Source organism: Salvelinus alpinus, chromosome 20 (assembly GCF_045679555.1).
Source record: "Salvelinus alpinus chromosome 20, SLU_Salpinus.1, whole genome shotgun sequence".
In the NCBI taxonomy this organism is placed as follows: domain Eukaryota; kingdom Metazoa; phylum Chordata; class Actinopteri; order Salmoniformes; family Salmonidae; genus Salvelinus; species Salvelinus alpinus.
The window spans coordinates 15,237,026-15,257,857 of NC_092105.1; the positions used below are offsets into that span (position 1 = coordinate 15,237,026).

Genomic DNA, 20,832 nt, shown 5'->3' on the forward strand with positions numbered 1-20,832 from the left:
GGTAGAAGCCACAGAAGAACTAAAGAGACGGGATAAGGCATCAGGCTTGGTGTTCTTATTTCCCGGACGATAGGAAATCACGAACTCGAAACGAGCGAAAAACAACGCCCAACGAGCTTGACGTGCATTAAGTCGTTTGGCCGAACGGATGTACTCAAGGTTCTTATGGTCAGTCCAAACGACAAAAGGGACGGTCGCCCCCTCCAACCACTGTCGCCATTCGCCTATGGCTAAGCGGATGGCGAGCAGTTCGCGGTTACCCACATCATAGTTGCGTTCCGATGGCGACAGGCGATGAGAAAAGTAAGCGCAAGGATGGACCTTATCGTCAGACTGGAAGCGCTGAGACAGAATGGCTCCCACGCCCACCTCTGAAGCGTCAACCTCGACAATGAATTGTTTAGTGACGTCAGGAGTAACAAGGATAGGGGCGGATGTAAAACGCTTCTTGAGGAGATCAAAAGCTCCCTGGGCGGAACCGGACCACTTAAAGCAAGTCTTGACAGAAGTCAGAGCTGTGAGAGGGGCAGCCACTTGACCGAAATTACGAATGAAACGCCGATAGAAATTAGCGAAACCGAGAAAGCGCTGCAACTCGACACGTGACTTAGGGACGGGCCAATCGCTGACAGCCTGGACCTTAGCGGGATCCATCTGAATGCCTTCAGCGGAAATAACAGAACCGAGAAAAGTGACAGAGGAGACATGAAAGGCGCACTTCTCAGCCTTCACGTAGAGACAATTCTCTAAAAGGCGCTGGAGTACACGTCGAACGTGCTGAACATGAATCTCGAGTGACGGTGAAAAAATCAGGATATCGTCAAGGTAAACGAAAACAAAAATGTTCAGCATGTCTCTCAGTACATCATTAACTAATGCCTGAAAGACAGCTGGAGCATTAGCGAGACCGAACGGCAGAACCCGGTATTCAAAATGCCCTAACGGAGTGTTAAACGCCGTTTTCCACTCGTCCCCCTCTCTGATGCGTACGAGATGGTAAGCGTTACGAAGGTCCAACTTAGTAAAGCACCTGGCTCCCTGCAAAATCTCGAAGGCTGACGACATAAGGGGAAGCGGATAACGATTCTTAACCGTTATGTCATTCAGCCCTCGATAATCCACGCAGGGGCGCAGAGTACCGTCCTTCTTCTTAACAAAGAAAAATCCCGCTCCGGCGGGAGAGGAAGAAGGCACCACGGTACCGGCGTTGAGAGAAACAGACAGATAATCCTCGAGAGCCTTACGTTCGGGAGCCGACAGAGAGTATAGTCTACCCCGAGGGGGAGTGGTCCCCGGAAGGAGATCAATACAACAATCATACGACCGGTGAGGAGGAAGGGAGCTGGCTCTGGACCGACTGAAGACCGTGCGCAGATCATGATATTCCTCCGGCACTCCTGTCAAATCACCAGGTTCCTCCTGAGTAGAGGGGACAGAAGACACAGGAGGGATAGCAGACATTAAACACTTCACATGACAAGAAACGTTCCAAGATAGGATAGAATTACTAGACCAATTAATAGAAGGATTATGACATACTAGCCAGGGATGACCCAAAACAACAGGTGTAAAAGGTGAACGAAAAATCAAAAAGGAAATGGTCTCACTGTGGTTACCAGATACTGTGAGGGTTAAAGGTAGTGTCTCACATCTGATACTGGGGAGAAGACTACCATCTAAGGCGAACATGGGCGTGGGCTTCCCTAACTGTCTGAGAGGAATGTCATGTTTCCGAGCCCATGCTTCGTCCATAAAACAACCCTCAGCCCCTGAGTCTATCAAGGCACTGCAGGAAGCAGCCGAACCGGTCCAGCGTAGATGGACCGACAAGGTAGTACAGGATCTTGATGGAGAGACCTGAGTAGTAGCGCTCACCAGTAGCCCTCCGCTTACTGATGAGCTCTGGCTTTTACTGGACATGACATGACAAAATGTCCAGCAGAACCGCAATAGAGGCAATGGCGGTTGGTGATTCTCCGTTCCCTCTCCTTAGTCGAGATGCGAATACCTCCCAGCTGCATGGGCTCAGTCTCTGAGCCGGTGGGAGGAGATGGTTGAGATGCGGAGAGGGGAAGCACCGTTAACGCGAGCTCTCTTCCACGAGCTCGATGACGAAGATCTATCCGTCGTTCTATGCGGATGGCGAGTGCAATCAAAGAGTCCACGCTGGAAGGAACCTCCCGGGAGAGAATCTCATCCTTAACCTCAGCGTGAAGTCCCTCCAGAAAACGAGCGAGCAACGCCGGCTCGTTCCAGTCACTGGAGGCAGCAAGAGTGCGAAACTCTATAGAGTAATCCGTTATGGATCGATCACCTTGACATAGGGAAGCCAGGGCCCTGGAAGCCTCCTTCCCAAAAACTGAACGATCAAAAACCCGTATCATCTCCTCTTTAAAGTTCTGATAATCGTTAGAACACTCAGCCCTTGCCTCCCAGATAGCTGTGCCCCACTCCCGAGCCCGACCAGTAAGGAGTGATATGACGTAAGCGATCCGAGCTCTCTCTCTTGAGTACGTGTTGGGCTGGAGAGAGAACACAATATCACACTGGGTGAGAAAGGAACGACACTCAGTGGGCTGCCCAGAGTAACATGGTGGGTTATTAACCCTAGGTTCCGGAGACTCGGAAGACCAGGAAGTAGCTGGTGGCACGAGACGAAGACTCTGAAACTGTCCAGAGAGATCGGAGACCTGAGCGGCCAGGGTCTCAACGGCATGACGAGCAGCAAACAATTCCTGCTCGTGTCTGCCGAGCATTGCTCCCTGGAACTCGACGGCAGTGTTGAGAGAATCCATAGTCGCTGGGTCCATCTTGGTCGGATTCTTCTGTTATGCTGATGAATGAGGACCCAAAAGCGACGTAATAGTAACAGAGTCTTTATTCCAGTATTAAACAAATAATGATTCTCCTGGATATAATCAATGGTAATCCAAAACAGGAAACTGAAATCCTCTCGTCAATAGAGAGGAACGACTGGAGACGCGACCACAGACTGCAGGTCGCTTCGGGAAGGCACTGGCCGTAGCTGACATAGACACCTGCTCACACGCAGCATCTGAAGAAGGCAAAGAACACGACAGGGCGAAACAAGGACACAGGAACAGCAAACATCAAACAAGAATCCGACAAGGACAGGAGCGGAAAACAGAGGAAGAAATAGGGACTCTAATCAGAGGGCAAAACAGGGGACAGGTGTGAAAGAGTAAATGAGGTCGTAGGGAGAATGAGAAACAGCTGGGAGCAGGAACGGAACGATAGAGAGAGAGAAAGAGAAAGAACCTAATAAGACCAGCAGAGGGAAGCACAGGGACAAGACATGATCAAAGACAAAACATGACAGATCTTCTGAGGTTTGGTTGAATCATAGTAGCTGCCTCAGTCATTGTCTTGCCATGATTTATGACATGGTCTACAACTATTGCTCGGATTTCATTGGACACTCTTTGCTGTTGCTGCCGCTCTCTTGGTCCGTGGCCTTGTCCTCTACCACGTTCCCCCAATACTCTCAAACCAGGCCCACAACCACCTCTCAGAAGGGGTGCTTGTCCTCTACCACGTTCCCCCACACCTTTCAAACGAGGCCCACAACCACCTCTCAGAAGGGGTGCTTGTCCTCTACCACGTTCCCCCACACCTTTCAAACGAGGCCCACGACCACCTCTCAGAAGGGGTGCTTGTCCTCTACCACGTTCCCCCACACCTTTCAAACGAGGCCCACGACCACCTCTCAGAAGGGGTGCTTGTCCTCTACCACGTTCCCCCAATACTCTCAAACGAGGCCCACGACCACCTCTCAGAAAGGGTGCTTGTCCCCTGCTATTCCTTTGGCCACCACGTCTTCCTTGTCTTCCTCCTCACCCTGCTTGACCTCTATTGTGACCTGGATCACCTGGCGGCTCCATGTTCTCGCTATGTTGTTGTAGGTGGATACCACTCATTTCACTATATACTCGTATCACAATGTGAAATCAATCATCAGTAACAAGTTGCCAGTATTGGAAAAGCAATTACGTGGTCCTGCATACATACACTTACCGGACACTTTATTAGGTACACATGCGTGTTAACGCAAATAGCCTGTTCCTTCGAACAGCGAATCATGTGGCTGCCTGCAACTCAATATATAGAGTATATAGATTAGAGAGCTTTAATTGTTCGACCAAACATTAGAATGGGCAAGATGCGTAATCTAAGCAACCTTGACCGTGGTATGATTGTTGGTGCCAGTGTCTTCCTGGGATTTTTACGGACTACAGTCTCTAGAGTTTACAGAGAATGGTGCGATAAAGAAACGCAATCAGTGAGCGGCAGTTCTGTGGGAAAAAACACCTTGTTTATGAGAGAGGTCAGAGGAGAATGTCCAGACTCATTCAAGCTAACAGAAAGGCCACAAATGCTCAAATAACAGACGTTTAAAACTGTGGTGGGCAGAATGGCATCTCTTAACATACAACACTGTACAACACACCTACCCAGTACTAGATAGGTGTACCTAATAAAGTGGCCGGTGAGTGTACAGTAATGTCAAATCTGAAAACATGGTCTGGAAAAGTGGTACATGGCACAATAGAAACAGTGTCTGATAAAGAATGATGATGAAATATTACATCCATAGATAATGTAGTCCAATTGGTTCACATTCCACGGTAATTGGTGTCAATGGACCTCGTTATCCTGAAACTTTCATAATCTAAACATGGTGTATTGTTTGTCAGTTTCCATAAAACTATGCATTAAGAGTAATGCAACAGTTACTTATCATTTTGAGCGATTGTATTAATTGATAGTTAGATCATTGTAATGAAATGAATAGACAGTCATCTCAGATGTAATGTGTGAATTGCATTTTGAAATGGTAATACTTTGATGTTAAGTTTTGTCTATTTGAACATGTGATTTTAGTTCAATGAACAAATGATCTTAGCTTTACGTGTATTGTATCCAAGCAAATGGAAAAAGTGTTAAGAGTTTTGAAAAATATGCATTTTGATCATCGGTTGTGAGTTTTGTCTAGAGTTTTGAAAAATGACATCAAGGTTCAGAAATTAGTGCCAAAGTGATTGTAAAAAACTGTAATTGTATCTCACACTGTATACTTTCCATTCACCTTGTCACTCATCTTTCCTGTCTGTCTTTGACTCCCTGATCATCGCAGTAACTGAGTTACATCTGGTTCCTTCAGCCATCCCTATGGGGAATATGATCATCTCAGTAAGTGAGTTACATCTGGTTCCTTCAGCCATCCCTATGGGGAATATGATCATCTCAGTAACTGAGTTACATCTGGTTCCTTCAGCCATCCCTATGGGGAATATGATCATCTCAGTAACTGAGTTACATCTGGTTCCTTCAGCCATCCCTATGGGGAATATGATCATCTCAGTAACTGAGTTACATCTGGTTCCTTCAGCCATCCCTATGGGGAATATGATCATCTCAGTAACTGAGTTACATCTGGTTCCTTCAGCCATCCCTATGGGGAATATGATCATCTCAGTAAGTGAGTTACATCTGGTTCCTTCAGCCATCCCTATGGGGAATATGATCATCTCAGTAAGTGAGTTACATCTGGTTCCTTCAGCCATCCCTATGGGGAATATGATCATCTCAGTAAGTGAGTTACATCTGGTTCCTTCAGCCATCCCTATGGGGAATATGATCATCTCAGTAACTGAGTTACATCTGGTTCCTTCAGCCATCCCTATGGGGAATATGATCATCTCAGTAACTGAGTTACATCTGGTTCCTTCAGCCATCCCTATGGGGAATATGATCATCTCAGTAAGTGAGTTACATCTGGTTCCTTCAGCCATCCCTATGGGGAAAATTAATGAGGCAAGAATAGGGTTTTGGGATAAAGTCCGAAAATAAGGTCTGAGGTTAACACAGGCTTAGGAGATGTTATATGTTTTGTTCTATGAGATAATATCAGTCAGTTAACATGACCTTTATGAATTATGAAGCCTTTGTGCTTTTTTAAATGACATAAATGCTTCCAAATTCTCAAAAAGTGACATTAGCTGATGAAGATTATCTCACAGAACAAATTGTATCAGATCTCCTAAGCCTGTGTTTACCACAGAACTTATTGTCAGCGTTTATCCAAAAACGGCATTCATTTCCCCATAGGCTTTGTCCAACGAACCAAGGCAGAGTTAGTGCCTGCTATTTTTGTGACTTGTGTGGCGTCTATCCCCGGTGTCCGGACACTCTTAGAGAAGGAGGTACTGTAGAATGTCTGCATGAGGAAAGGCAGCTTTTGCTGACACATTGGTGGTTTTACCTTATAATAAATCATGGGCATCTGCACAAGAGTGTTAGTCAGTTTGACCAGCTTGGGCCTATCCCATTCAGGTGTGTGTTTTCCTTATTCTAGAGAAAAGGATTGTGTCTCCATAGCTTTATTCACCCCAAACATCAGGGCCAGGAGGTAATTCTCTCTGAATGATCACACAGTAATACCGTGCCACTCTGTTCTTACAGGAAGTCACACTCTGTTCTTACAGGAAGTCACACTCTGTCTGGAATGGTAAATCTATGGATGCACTTTGTTTAAAAGTAAATGTATTATGATGTATGGCAGGGTATTTCTTTAACACAGATTCAGGAGAATCAGCAGCACAGGACACTGATCAAGTCCTCCATTCATGAGTCAAATGACCCTGCTGCTGTCAGACAAGGTGTGAACACCTTCATATCCATCTTCACATACACAGGAGCTCTATACAAATCCTCCCTCTGAGGGAACGCATAAGCCATAAAATACAAGGTGATTAGAAATCCAGTCGAACAATAGTTCGAAACAACAAGTTTGTTTCTCAGCAGAGGCTAAATTAGCAATAGGACAACACTGCTCTCTAGTGGTTAGGATATGAATAGATCAGTGTGTTGAGTTCCATTTTTTTCATTTACTCCACATTTTAAAGGGTGGATTTGGGTCTGTCATTTTACAAAAAAATGGGGCATGTATTTTTATTTGTTTCTTTGGACAGATTTACATAACAAATGATGGCATACAGACCAAGCAGGCATATAATGAAGTTGACATATCTGACTTTGAAATAAGTCATACAGGACCACAAGGAGATGAAATAGAAAGGATAGAAATACAAGTTTAAAGTTGACTGTGTTAAGCCTTGGCATTATGTCTGTACTTTGGTTCAACTGACCTTGAAATAGCAAGATAGGCCAACACAGCACAAGGTCTCACAAAGCTCTCACAGACAAAGCTCTCACAGACAAAATTCACACAGACATCATAAGAACACATCAAAATAAAGATCACAAAAAAATAAAATACAACTGCTTGGGCAGGTTTTGTTGCAAAAGTAATTATGATATTACACTAACATTACTTTTGTATTACATACAGTATTACAAATAGCTGAAGTAAAATGAACCCTTACAATGTACTAACATTATCAAGTTTAAAGTGGAACTCTGCAGTTCAAGTTAAAGGAAGCGGTCACCCCGCCACCCCTGAGAAATATAACCACTCTCAAATTTATAGACAGCTATGGATGCAAGGACTGACCATCCATATAAAAAATGATAGTTTTAACCATTTTACCAGTGTTTTTTTACATTTACCTTATTTACAAACATTGGAGTTAAACAAGCTTATATTTCAGATTCTGATGGAGTAGCACAGTTGAACTAAGCTCTCATGAGGCATGCTGTATCACAACCGGCTGTGATTGGGAGTCCCATAGGGCGGCGCACAATTGGCCCAGCGTCGTCCAGGTTTCGCCGGGATACGCCATCATTGTAAATAAGAATTTATTCTTAACTGACTTGCCTAGTTAAATACATTTACATTTACATTTAAGTCATTTAGCAGACGCTCTTATCCAGAGCTAAATAAAGGTTACATTTTAAAAATTCTCTCTTTTGTGGTTGAGAATTTTCCTGCATTGCAGGAAATGCAAATGTCTATTGAAGGTTTAAAAAGGCTTCTAACGTTTGTAATTTCCACTTCATAATTGATTTGCCCTAACGAAAAATGTATCAACCCATACAATTTTTTTTTCATTAATTACGATCCACATAATGATTCACATTTACGGTTATTTTTCTGCTATAGCAAACTGGCTCAAATTAAGATCCTACAACTGTATCTATAATTAATGTCATTCAAAAACAGTGTTGTTTGTGTTTGTTTGTGTTTATAAATACAATTTAACCAGGCAACCTTTCCTCCAAAGTAGGGCTATCATCCATCTCTTTTCCAACAGACAGAGGGTAGTTTTCCAGCCCTGGTTAGGTAGAGAAGTGGCTGAGTGAAACTCCCAAAAACAGTAAACATCAAAGTGATAGGAACCACGACACACAACGCTATCACTGAACCATCAGGGAGACAACGTACCAGGACACCTCCGATGATGGAAGGAGTGTAATTCACCAGCAGAGTCAGCAGAATGATCTGAACAGTACGGGACGCTCTTCTCTTCATCAAGTCCCCTCCCTCTTCTTTCTCCCCCTGTCTCTCCTTCCCTCCATCCCCTGGACCGGACTTGCCCAGCACCCTCAGGATGGAGACACAGCAGAAGAAGTCGATGGCCAGAGTGATTGAGAAAACGGCGGCATTGACTATCACGCTGCCTATTAAGCCGATCACAACACAGAATATGAGAGACAGCAGCCAAGCCAGAGTCACACACCCCCCCCTGTACCTCAGAGGCCTGTACTTCAGGAAGAGCAGTGGGTGGACCACCGCCAGGTAGCGCTCCACACATATAAAGCACTGGAGCAGAGGGCGGCCGGTGCTGACCAAGCCGATCGCATAGCCGCTGAATTGGAAGATGGTCTGGCTTTTGATGAAGAGGGTGTTGAAGACGGTCAGTGGTGAAATAAGGCAGTAGAGGAGCTCCATAATGGCCAGGTTGAGGGCGAAGATCTCCTTGATGACCTGGACCAGAGGGCCGCCCGCGACCAGCCACAGGTACCAGCTGTTGGTGACCAGACCCAGGAGGCAGTTGAACACCTCAACTCCCAGGTAGAACGGCAGACCGGTGGGCCACTCCCAACACTTGTACCACTGAGACATGGTAGTGTGGTTCATAATGCCGGGATGGTAAAAGTTGACGTCTGGAGGGTCCATCGATGGACCTTCTAGTTTCACTCGGTCTCTGGTGAGTCGGTCGATCTGGTTAGCTGCAGTAAGTCCTTATCTGATAAGAACATCCATCTAGAGCACTGTCTAGATGTGAAGAGTGGTGCTCTGAGACTACACAGAGTACACACTACAGACCAAAACAGACCATACCACAGACAGTCATTAGACACATTTGACTAGATGGTATTTTCAATGAGGCACACCTGTAGATTCAAATAGCCATTGTAATCATTAGATGTGTCTAAGTTTACCCAGTGCTTTTGGCATGGTGGGGACAGTCTGGGTTTGAATATTCTCTAATGATGATCTTCTTAGCCAAATCAAATGCACAGCTGCCACTAAAGAGAGAAAGGCAGTAGCTAATATTATAAAATGTGGATATTGGTTTAGAGAACAGTGATTAGACCTGTCTGTGTCACGTCCAAAACATACATTTTCTTGGCATGTTAAATGCGGCAGACTGCATTTCAATTGAATGCATTCAGTTATACAACTGACTAGGTATCCCTCTTTCCCTTTCCAAATACTTTGTGATAAATTCATGGCTCTTGATTGAATGAGTAAAAGCCAGAAAAAACACTGAAGGAGAGAGTATGTTTTGATCATAAAATCAGGCTTTGTTATGTGAACGTTCAAGTCATTAACATAACAACTACACTTTCATTTTGAATAAAATGTATCCAAAAAACACATTCACAAAAAATATTTTATCCATTTATTAGTGTTTTAACCTGCATGTGTAGTAATTTACATTGTTCGATAAATAATCTACTACACTGAACACAAATATAAATGCAACATGTAAAGTATTGGTCCCATATTTCATGAGCTGAAATAAAAGATCCCAGAAATATTCCATACGTACAAAAAGCTTTTTTCTCTCATATTTTGTGCACAAATTTGTTTGCATCCCTGTTAGTGAGCATTTCTACTTTGCCAAAATAATCCATCCACCTGACAGGTGTGGCATATCAAGAAGCTGATTAAACAACATGATCATTACACAGGTGCACCTTGTGCTGGGGGACAATAAAAGGCCACTCTAAAATGTTTTTTCACACAACACAATGCCACAGATGTTTTGAGGGAGCAGGCAATTGGCATACTGACTGCAGGAAAGTCAACCAGAGCTGTTGCCAGATAATTGAATGCTAATTTCTCTACCATAAGCCACCTCCAACGTCGTTTAACAGGATTTGGCAGTACGTCCAATCGGCCTCACAACCAGCCACCCGGACAGCTGATGAAACTGTGGGTTTGCACAACAGAAGAAACCGTCTCAGGGAAGCTCATCTGTGTGCTCGTAGTCCTCACCAGGGTCTTGACCTGACTGCAGTTCGGCATCGTAACCGACTTCAGTGGGCAAATGCTCCCCTTCAATGGCCACTGGCACGCTGGAGAAGTGTGCTCTTCACAGAGGAATCCTGGTTTCAACTGTACCAGACAGATGGCAGACAGCGTGTATGCCGTTGTGTGGGTGAGTGGTTTGCTGATGTCAACATTGTGAACAGAGTGCCCCATGGTGGCGGTGGGGTTATGGTAATGGTGGTCACACCAGATACCAACAGATGCATATCTGTATTCCCAGTCATGTGAAATCCATAGATTAGGGACTAATGAATTCATTTAAATTGACTGATTTCCTCATATGAACTGTAACTCAGTAAAATCTTAGAAATTGTTGCATGCTGAGTTTATATTTTTGTTCAGTGTGTTTACAAAGCAAACAAGTCCTTTACTCAAACATTATAACCAGAGCCATACAGTATTTTCATATATTCTAAATATATGGCTCTTATATTAACCATTAATTCACTATAACACACATTTTTCTCAGCAGGCACTAAGATATCTGATTGACTGGTTTGACCAAAAATAAGGACTAAACTGACAGTGCAGTGTCAAGAAGGCTGAATATCAAAATCTTAAAATCACACCGTGAAATGCCCCGATCATTAATATCACTCTATGATGATCTAATCTCCACTTCTATGTCTTATTTCTAACTCTTCACGCAGCATGATTCTATCACGTTGAGGCATTCACATTTCCTCTCAAAATGTGTTAATAATTGAAAAAGGAATACACATGTTTTCCATTTATAAAAGTGGTAACCACATCTATAGCATATAAAGTGACTTGTTCGACTCAACACACTCAGTAGCAGCCTTCTAAAAACCATTTGACTAAGGATACCAATACAAAGAGAAACAACTCCCAAACAAAACACTTTTCCTGATCCCTTATCATCGTCATTTCCTACTCGCTGCTACGGCAACATCTGACATGTGACTGCAGACAGCCTGCATAAGCAAATCACCAACATCCGCTGCCGCGTTTCAACCAACCAATCGTGTGTCTCCCAGTACTGTATGTGTCAGGTGAAGAACATGTAGTGATGGGGAATTTAGGACTTGTCTGCGTCTCAAATGGTGCTCTATTCCCTATAGAGGCTCTGGTGAAAAGTAGTGCACTAATATGGGGGTATAGGGTGTCATTTTAAAAAAAAATCGATCCTGAACTCCACTTTAGGTGGAACTCTGTCAAACACTGGCAGTGACTGAAACATGTCATGTGACCAGTCAAATCAGTGACAACACAGAGTTCATTCTATTGGTGGATGATTGACAGAACGCAGAGATTTTCAACACATTCTTGAAGTTACAGCGCAGGGTTGGGGTCAATTATTTGTAAATTCAGTAAATTCAGGAAGTAAACTGAAATTCCAATTCAAATGTATCTCAATGCTTCTCTATGAGAGGAATGTGGAATTGGAATTTCAGTTGACTTCCTGAATTAAAGGAATGGAAATAGAATTGGCCCCAAACCTGTTGCAGAGTTTCGGAAGCCTCCCCCTATCGTCACGGTAACACCAATCAGTGATACTGCATCTGTACGGACCGGCCAATGAGGAGGAAGAGGAGTCCGGCCAGGAGGCAGAAGGAGATGCCGACGGGGGCGAAGAAGAAGGACAGGCCGTAGTGGATGGTGAGGTCGAAGGTGGGGCACAAAGAGGAGCGCTGGTGGTCCACGTAGAACTGCACCACATCCATCAACTCCACCCACAGCACAGACATCCACACCACACCCAGCAGGAACAGAGCTGAGGGAAGGGAGGGGGAGAGAAAGATAGGCAAGGTTGAAGAGGTGTGTGTGTGTGTGTGTGTGTGTGTGTGTGTGTGTGTGTGTGTGTGTGTGTGTGTGTGTGTGTGTGTGTGTGTGTGTGTGTGTGTGTGTGTGTGTGTGTGTGTGTGTGTGTGAGAGAGAGATGATGGGAGAGAGAAAGGTAGGCGGAGAGGAGGTGATAGGGAGAAAAAACAGAGAGATAGAGAGACCGTATCAGACTGGCTGAAGCAGGTATTTGTATTATGGATGGTATTCATGAGCTTTTCATCTTCGTACATCCGTTCAACAGAGGGAAACTATTTAGCTCAATCCTATCCTATGTTGTGTATCCTGAAATGTATGATGTTATCGGCCAATGACTCACCGGACATCAGGAAGAGGCCGCCCCCAGCCTTATATAGACGATGACTGGCAAATGGGGCAGCACAGATGATAAAAAACCCGCCCATTACGACGGCAGCCACACCAATTAGCATGAAGATACTCCAGAAGCCTCTGTAGACTGGATGAGACGAATGTCAATCATTGTGAGAACCATGAGTAACAGAATGATAGGCTGACTTTAATTTGAATACACCAACACAAGCACATGTGGACACTCACAATCTCATAGTAGGCTACATATATTATATGTCAATTACATATAATATACACACACACACACAGAGACTTACTGATTGCAGAGTCATATGCAGTGGCATTGTGAGTCTGTTGAGACACTGGAAAGGGGAAGAGGTAGGCGTGTGTGCAAACTTTGGCATGTGGCTGATTGGCTAGTGAGAGACAAACAAACACATTGTGACATACATTGAATCATACATATATATATATATATATATATATACATGTATATATATATATATATATATATATATATTGAATAACATAGATTTCTACATTTATTTTGCAACGCTCGTGCACACGACGCGAGCGGTGTGGTCAGCCTGTGAGTGTACTTCAGCTGTGAAGTCGGAAGTTTACATACACTCACAGGCTGACCATACCGCTCGCGTCGTGTGCACGAGCGTTGGAAAATAAATGTAGAAATCTATGTTATTCAATTATTGCACCCACACTGCTCGTGTGCGCCAAGGGCTAAAATAGAAATCAGTTCTATTTCTGACGCAGATCGTGCTGCAAGTCCTGCCTCTCCCATCTCCTCATTGGTTTATATAAGCAGGTACCCACGTGCCATCTCCTCATTAGTTAAACCCACATGGGTGACTGAAAGACGAACGAGACCAGTGGCGGTAATGCACCTAATTTATGATAGTTGCCAATCGCAACATGAAGTCAAGAGAAGAAAAAGCCTGGAAGGAGGCTTGATGACTAGAAACGATTCGGTTGACCGTTTTATGTGTGGATTAATTGGTGGAGTAGAGGACCTTGTGCACTTCAGGTAAAATAACTCAATGTTTATATCCCAGGACAAATTAGCTAGCAAGTGCAAGCTAACTAGCTAAATTGCCATAAATGTTTAATGCTTTTCGACCTGTCCCCAAATTAATATAATTGGTTCAGAGTTTGTTTTGATATTTTAACCTGCGTGTCGTGATCGCATTTGGTGTGGGGGGACAAAATACATTTATGCATGATGGCGCACGCGAGCAGCCGGTTTGGGTTCCGTGTTAGGTTGGAGTCATTAAAACTAGTTTTTCAACCACTCCACAAATTTCTTGTTAACAAACTATAGTTTTGGCAAGTCGGTTAGGACATCTACTTTGTGCATGACACAAGTAATTTTTCCAACAATTGTTTACAGACAGATTATTTAACTTAACATTCACTGTATCAGAATTCCAGTGGGTCAGAAGTTTACATACACTAAGTTGACTGTGCCTTTCAACAGCTTGGAAAATGGTTTGTGACACTGGCATTATCATCCTCTCCTCATCAAGGGCCCTTATATTACAAAGACAGCATGTACTAGTGGAATCTATACAGAGAACAAGCTGGAATAGTCTTACAGTTTTATCAAATGCATAAAAATTGATAATTGCATTAAATGTTGTTAATTTCCACTCTCTCTTTTTTCAATTTCTTCTAACTCTCTTTCTCCTCTCTCGCTCTCCTCTGCCTTGTGGAATTCAGCAGACCCTCTCCAGGTCCTTACCAACGTTTGAGGGTGTTTGGGACAATGACCCTCCCTGTTGACAGTCTCCCTATTAGAGACTGTCAACAAATCTCATCAGATGACAACGGAACTGAATGACTGCACATGCAGCCTTTCCATTGAGTCACATGACCCAAGAATAATATCACATGATAGGGGTCTCATACCACTTCAAGGCATCAAGAAGTCACATTCGATAAATGAGTGGGGCTCATGTCTCCGCCCTAACATTTGGAGTTGTTGTCCCAAAGGCGGGAAGGCAGGCAACAAGCTTCGGTCCAAAATAAACCCATACAAACGCATTGGGCTTATATTGGACAGATTTTGGTGAGAGTGAAACCTCTCGCTTCGTCTCTTCCTCTCTGCTGTCATGAACTGTTTGCATTGTTTCATTCTGGCCCTGTACTGGCCAACATGTCAATTAAAGAAAGTAATAGGATTGAAAGACCCCAGTGTTCTACTTTATACAAGTAGTGAATAAGCGCAGTGCAATATTATCTGACTTACTGATCCAGAACTTCAAGAGGGTGTGGTCGTCCAGGTTTCCCCTGAAGGAGCACCTCCAAAAGAAGCCCTCGTGGTAGAAGGTGGTGTCTGGACGACGCTGGGGGAAGATAATGATAGTAACACATTAGTAGAACACTCCATCATAAAGCCTTCATGTTACAGTTATAACAATGACATAATAACACATCATAAACTTCTTCTATCTTCTTCTATCTTCTTCTTCACATTCAACCTGTTATTTTCTTAGAAAATACCTAGTGAATCAGCTAATGACTTCTCAGCCCCACGCCAGCTGGTTCAGGTGAATGTTGTCAGAGTATATGGTGCTACTACTGAAGCTGGTGACTCTAAGGTCAAGGGGACCTTAGGGAACACCCTTAACTTCCTGTGGGGTTGTGAGAAGTTTGTTGAGTCAGCATGGAGAGTCCCCTCTACTCACTAAACAGCTGCTCTCATTCCCCCTTTCTCTCCTATTCCCCTTTCTCTCCTATTCCCCCTTTCTCTCCTATTCCCCTTTCGCTCCTATTCCCCCTTTCTCTCCTATTCCCCCTTTCACTCCTATTCCCCGTTCTCTCCTATTCCCCCTTTCACTCCTATTCCCCCTTTCTCTCCTATTCCCCCTTTCTCTCCTATTCCCCGTTCTCTCCTATTCCCCCTTTCTCTCCTATTCCCCCTTTCTCTCCTATTCCCCCTTTCTCTCCTATTCCCCCTTTCTCTCCTATTCCCTCTTTCTCTCCTATTCCCTCTTTCCCTCTTTCTCTCCTATTCCCCGTTCTCTCCTATTCCCCTTTCTCTCCTATTCCCCCTTTCTCTCCTATTCCCCCTTTCTCTCCTATTCCCCTTTCTCTCCTATTCCCCTTTCTCTCCTATTCCCATTTCTCTCCTATTTCCCCTTTCTCTCCTATTCCCCCTTTCTCTCCTATTCCCCATTTCTCTCCTATTCCCCTTTCTCTCCTATTCCCCCTTTCTCTCCTATTCCCCCTTTCTCTCCTATTCCCCCGTTCTCTCCTATTCCCCTTTCTCTCCTATTCCCCCCTTCTCTCCTATTCCCATTTCTCTCCTATTCCCCCTTTCTCTCCTATTCCCCCTTTCTCTCCTATTCCCATTTCTTTCCTATTCCCCCTTTCTCTCCTATTCCTCCTTTCTCTCCTATTCCCTCTTTCTCTCCTATTCCCTGTTCTCTCCTATTCCCTGTTCTCTCCTATTCCCCCTTTCTCTCCTATTCCCCGTTCTCTCCTATTCTCCCTTTCTCCCCTGTTCTCCTGTCCTACTATAGACTGTACCTTTCTCTGTTTTGACCTTTACCTTTCAGAAAAAAACTCCTTCTCATGCTTCTCTCTCTCATTAGGACACTGATAAAAATGATATGTCTCTATGTAGTAGTGTGCATGGTATATTATATACAGTGCATGTGGTTTGATAGTGTAGATATCATGCAGACATTCCTGTGTCATTGCTTACCTGTATCTGCTATAGTGGGTGATATCATTGTGGGGTTGTAAATACTGATGTTTGTATTTCTATTACTTGAGAATCCAATATGTCTCAATCGCTGGATGGTTGAAGAGCAACTGCATTAGAAGGTGTTTGATTACACTAGCAGCCCCTACAGTAGGTAGGCATATATACCAGAGCCCTACACAGTGCAAAGGTCAAGTCTTACTGAAAGAGTTATTGGACCATCCACCCATGAGAAACTACCACCAAAATAAATTGATTAATCGAAATGTGCCCAGGTTTGGAGGGTTTTTCATGAGAAACACTTTTAGGGTCGGCACTAAGGTGAGGACCTTAATCTCCAATAGCCAATGTAACGGACTCTATCTCAGTCCTAACCACAGTATTGACAGATGTTGAAGCAACGTTACACCACACTGACCAAACAATGATCTAAAGCAAGGTTTCTTCATTCTCTTCCTGGTGACAAACAGGGGTGGACATTTTGATTGGTGGAATCAGGTGCATTGGAGCACACACCGTGTTAGACCTTGACACCACTTGACACCCCAAAACCACTTCCTCTAAGAAGACTTCAACCAGAATAGGAACAAGTCGCCGTGCCCTCCATGGTCTCACCTCAGTCCCTGACCAGCTGAGCCTCCCAGATCAACCCTAACCCTTAACCCTCAATTCAGCAAACAAGACAATAGTTTTATCCAATGTTACCCCCAATATTACACCACTGGCTACGTTCCTCAGCTCTTTTGTCTTTCATGACCACATATATAAAGAGACCAGGATAAGGAACATCCAAGAGAGGCCACACCTTGCCTTGCCTTGCCTTGCCTTGCCTTGCCTTGCCTTGCCTTGCCTTGCCTTGCCTTGCACCTGCTGTTTCCACCTGAATCCCAATAACACCAAAAAGTAAATACTTTGCCATTATTTCATGACTACTACACAGGTAATGAGTGGGCTATTGTAAATACGAAGTAAAATTGGACTACAATATTTTAAGCATAAAAACCACACCAGACCTCCATGTTCAAATAAAATCTAAACGTATTTGTCACATGCTTGGTAAACAACAGGTGTAGACTAACAGTGAAATGTTTGCTTACAGTCTCTTCCCAACAATGCAGTGAGAAAAAAATATAAATAATATAAACATTTAAAAATAATAGCACAGGGAATAAATACACAATGAGTAACTATAACTTGGCTATATACACAGGGTACCAGTACCGAGTCAATGTGTAGGGGAACAGGGTAATTGCGGTAGATATGTACATATAGGTAGGGATAAAGTGTTCCTTACCTCTATGGCGGAGGCCCAAGGTCCCATAGTTCCGTTAGTTTCTTTGTCACATGTCTCCGAAGCCAGAAGCCAGTAATCCGTCCCGAAGGAGAGGAGGACAAACATGCCTGCCAGAGCCCCAAACAGCCCCGCGAAGAACAGAGCCACACTCAGCTTCATTGTGCTGTACTGGCCAGACACACTGTCACTGTATGGAGACCAATCAACTAGCCCTGTGTGTGTTTTCCTCTGAGAAATCAAAAACTGTATTTTCACATAGTCGGAGTGTGTGTGTCTATGCTGGGTCCACTTAGACACTTTACGTATGTGTGTCTATTCCTAGTGTTGCAATAGTCCAAGCTACGATTCTTCTTCCACGGTAGAATGCCACTTTGCTGTGTATTGTCGAATAGTGGTCTTATCCTGGCTCCTCTCTTCTCTGTTTGTGGGCTGCTGAGGACAGGAATGGGCTGGACTGGGCTGGGCTGGACAAGACAGTCGGGAAACTGACAGTGGCGTGGATCCCTCCCCCTGTGCTATTTTGGGGGGCTGATTGAAGGTGCCTGCTGCACACACTCTCCCCACTGTCACAGGAGTGGTCTGGGGCGAGGTAGGGGTGAGGGGTTCAGGCACAGAAATATCTACCAGCAACTGGCCACCCCCTTCATGCACAATAAAATCTGGGAGGGAGGGGGTGCAGGAGTAAGGCATTCCTGCGTCCTGCAAGTTTGAACCCAACACACACACACACTCACTCACAACTCCAAGCCATCACCCCATGTCGGGACCAACACACACACACACTCAGAACTCCAAGCCGCCACCCCATGTCGGGACCAACACACACACACACACACACACACACACTCACAACCTCAAGCCACCACCCCATGTCGGGACCAACACACACACACACTCACAACCTCAAGCCACCACCCCCATGGTGGGATGTGGAGGGGTTGGTGAAAATAGGATGTGTCCTCATGCGTCACTTCCATGGGATCCACAGGTGTCACTTGACTTCATGACAGCAGAGACAGAGATGAGGTAAAGCTGAACATCTCTGAGATCTGGCTGATAGGACGACCAGGGCCTCTAACATTTTCATTAAGGACTCCACTGGCATCCATACTGTTTCATTGGCCTTGGCAGCATAGCCAACTGCACTGTAATGTCACACTTAACACATTAGCACAAGTAGAGTAGTGAGTGACAACTCTGATTGGAGGATGGTGGACCAGGTTATTACCGACACGCAATGCAAAGTGATTTGAGCACTTGGAAAAGCACTATATAATTGGAAGGAATTATTACTCTATAAACAAAAACACATGACACACACAGGGTTTTATTTTCAAAGCTAGTCTGTAGCTATTGGTCTCGTTGAGTATGAGAGTGGAACTGAGGAGAGCTTGCTGCTCATTAGCAGACACACAGACTGCCATATGCACACTGTTATGAATTGTATGTATAATAACTAAATGATGTATACATTTAAAGTAATGATAGGACTCTATCTAACATAATTCTACCCTGTCTCTGTATAATGATGAAGAATGTTTGTCCATAAGAAAAGAGGAACTGTGGCAGACAACTTGTGACCACTGTGGAACTGATAACAGGGAAGGAAGTCTCCCCACCCAGGGAGGGGAGAAACCTTGGGCTTGTAGTAGATTGTATAACAGGTGGCAGTCAATGTATGAGAAGGAGAAGACTTGTGAACTATATTGTCATTGTCTCTGAGAGGAGGAGGGACATATATGACGAAATGAGAGGTATATAAACCAATGTACAGGAAATGATAAGCAGAGCTCTCTTAAATAAACATTCTGACTATTGTAGACTGGCCTCTGTCTGTTTAATTTCAACAAGAACCTTACACATTCTTGGTAACAGACAGAGTAGTTTAATTGAAGTTCAGTTTATGAACATTGAGAACATAATTCTCTTAACAACACACACACACACACACGCACGCACGCACGCACGCACGCGCGCGCACGCACGCACGCACACACACACACACACACACACACACACACACACACACACACACACACACACACACACACACACACACACACACACACACACACACACACACACACACACACACACAGGGATATTTAGCACATCACCCATAGAAAGACACAGCCTAATTAGCACAGTGCTATCGGCTTTTATTTCATCTCCTCTAATAAGGAAATGAACAGATATTTTTATCCCCCATTTTCCCTCTTTGAAAGTAACTGGATAAAAAAACATACAGTACAGTCGTGGCTAAAAGTTTTGAGAATGACACAAATATTAATTTTCACAAAGTTTGCTGCTTCAGTATCTAGATATTTTTGTCAGATGTTACTACGGAATACTGAAGTATAATTACAAGCATTTTGTAAGTGTCAAAGGCTTTTATTGACAATTACATGAAGTTGATGCAAAGAGTCAATATTTGTGATTAAGGTCTGGAGAGTTTCCTGGCCATGGACACAAAATATCAATGTTTTGTTCTCCGAGCCACTTAGTTATCACTTTTGTCTTATGGCAAGGCGCTCCATCATGCTGGAAAAGGCATTGTTCATCACCAAACTGTTCCTGGATGGTTGGGAGAAGAGGATGTGTTGGAACCATTCTTTATTCATGGCTGTGTTCTTAGGAAAAATTGTGAATGAGCCCACTCCCTTGGCTGAGAAGCAACCCCACACATGAATGGTCTCAGGATGCTTTATTGTTGGCATGACACAGGACTGATGGTTGCGCTCACCTTGTCTCCTCCGGAAAAGCTTTTTTCCAGATGCCCCAAACAATCGGAAAGGGGATTCATCAGAGAAAATGACTTTACCCCAGTCCTCAGCAGTCCAATCCCTGTACCTTTTGCAGAATATCAGTCTGTCCCTGATGTTTTTCCTGGAGAGAAGTTGCTTCTTTGCTGCCCTTCTTGACACCAGGCCATCCTCCAAAAGTCTTCGCCTCACTGTGATTGCAGATGCACTCACACCTGCCTGCTGCCATTCCTGAGCAAGCTCTGTACTGGTGGTGCCCCGATCCCGCAGCTGAATCAACTTTAGGAGACGGTCTTGGCGCTTGCTGGACTTTCTTGGGCGCCCTGAAGCCTTCTTCACAACAATTGAACCGCTCTCCTTGAAGTTCTTGATGATCCGATAAATGGTTGATTTAGGTGCAATCTTACTGGCAGCAATATCCTTGCCTGTGAAGCCCTTTTTGTGCAAAGCAATG

General features: G+C 44.2%; 2 protein-coding genes across 2 annotated transcripts in view; both read right to left on the reverse strand.

Moving 5' to 3' along the window:
• LOC139547076 (G-protein coupled receptor 35-like) overlaps positions 1–9,100 on the reverse strand; it is a 35,587-nt gene extending 26,487 nt beyond the window's left edge. Inside the window, exon 1 of the mRNA XM_071356135.1 lies at positions 8,366–9,100. Coding sequence (XP_071212236.1) covers positions 8,366–9,100 — 735 coding nt within the window. The remainder of the gene's footprint in view (positions 1–8,365) is intronic.
• A 716-nt stretch (positions 9,101–9,816) lies between these two features.
• Positions 9,817–18,078, reverse strand: LOC139546347 (transmembrane protein 182-like). Its single transcript, XM_071354633.1, has 5 exons — positions 17,617–18,078; positions 14,862–14,958; positions 12,916–13,014; positions 12,606–12,743; positions 9,817–12,218 (listed from the first exon to the last, which is right to left on the reverse strand). The coding sequence occupies exons 1-5, from the start codon at positions 17,773–17,775 to the stop codon at positions 11,992–11,994; spliced, it is 720 nt and encodes a 239-aa protein (XP_071210734.1). The 5' UTR covers positions 17,776–18,078; the 3' UTR covers positions 9,817–11,991.
• Between the last annotated feature and the right edge of the window lie 2,754 nt (positions 18,079–20,832).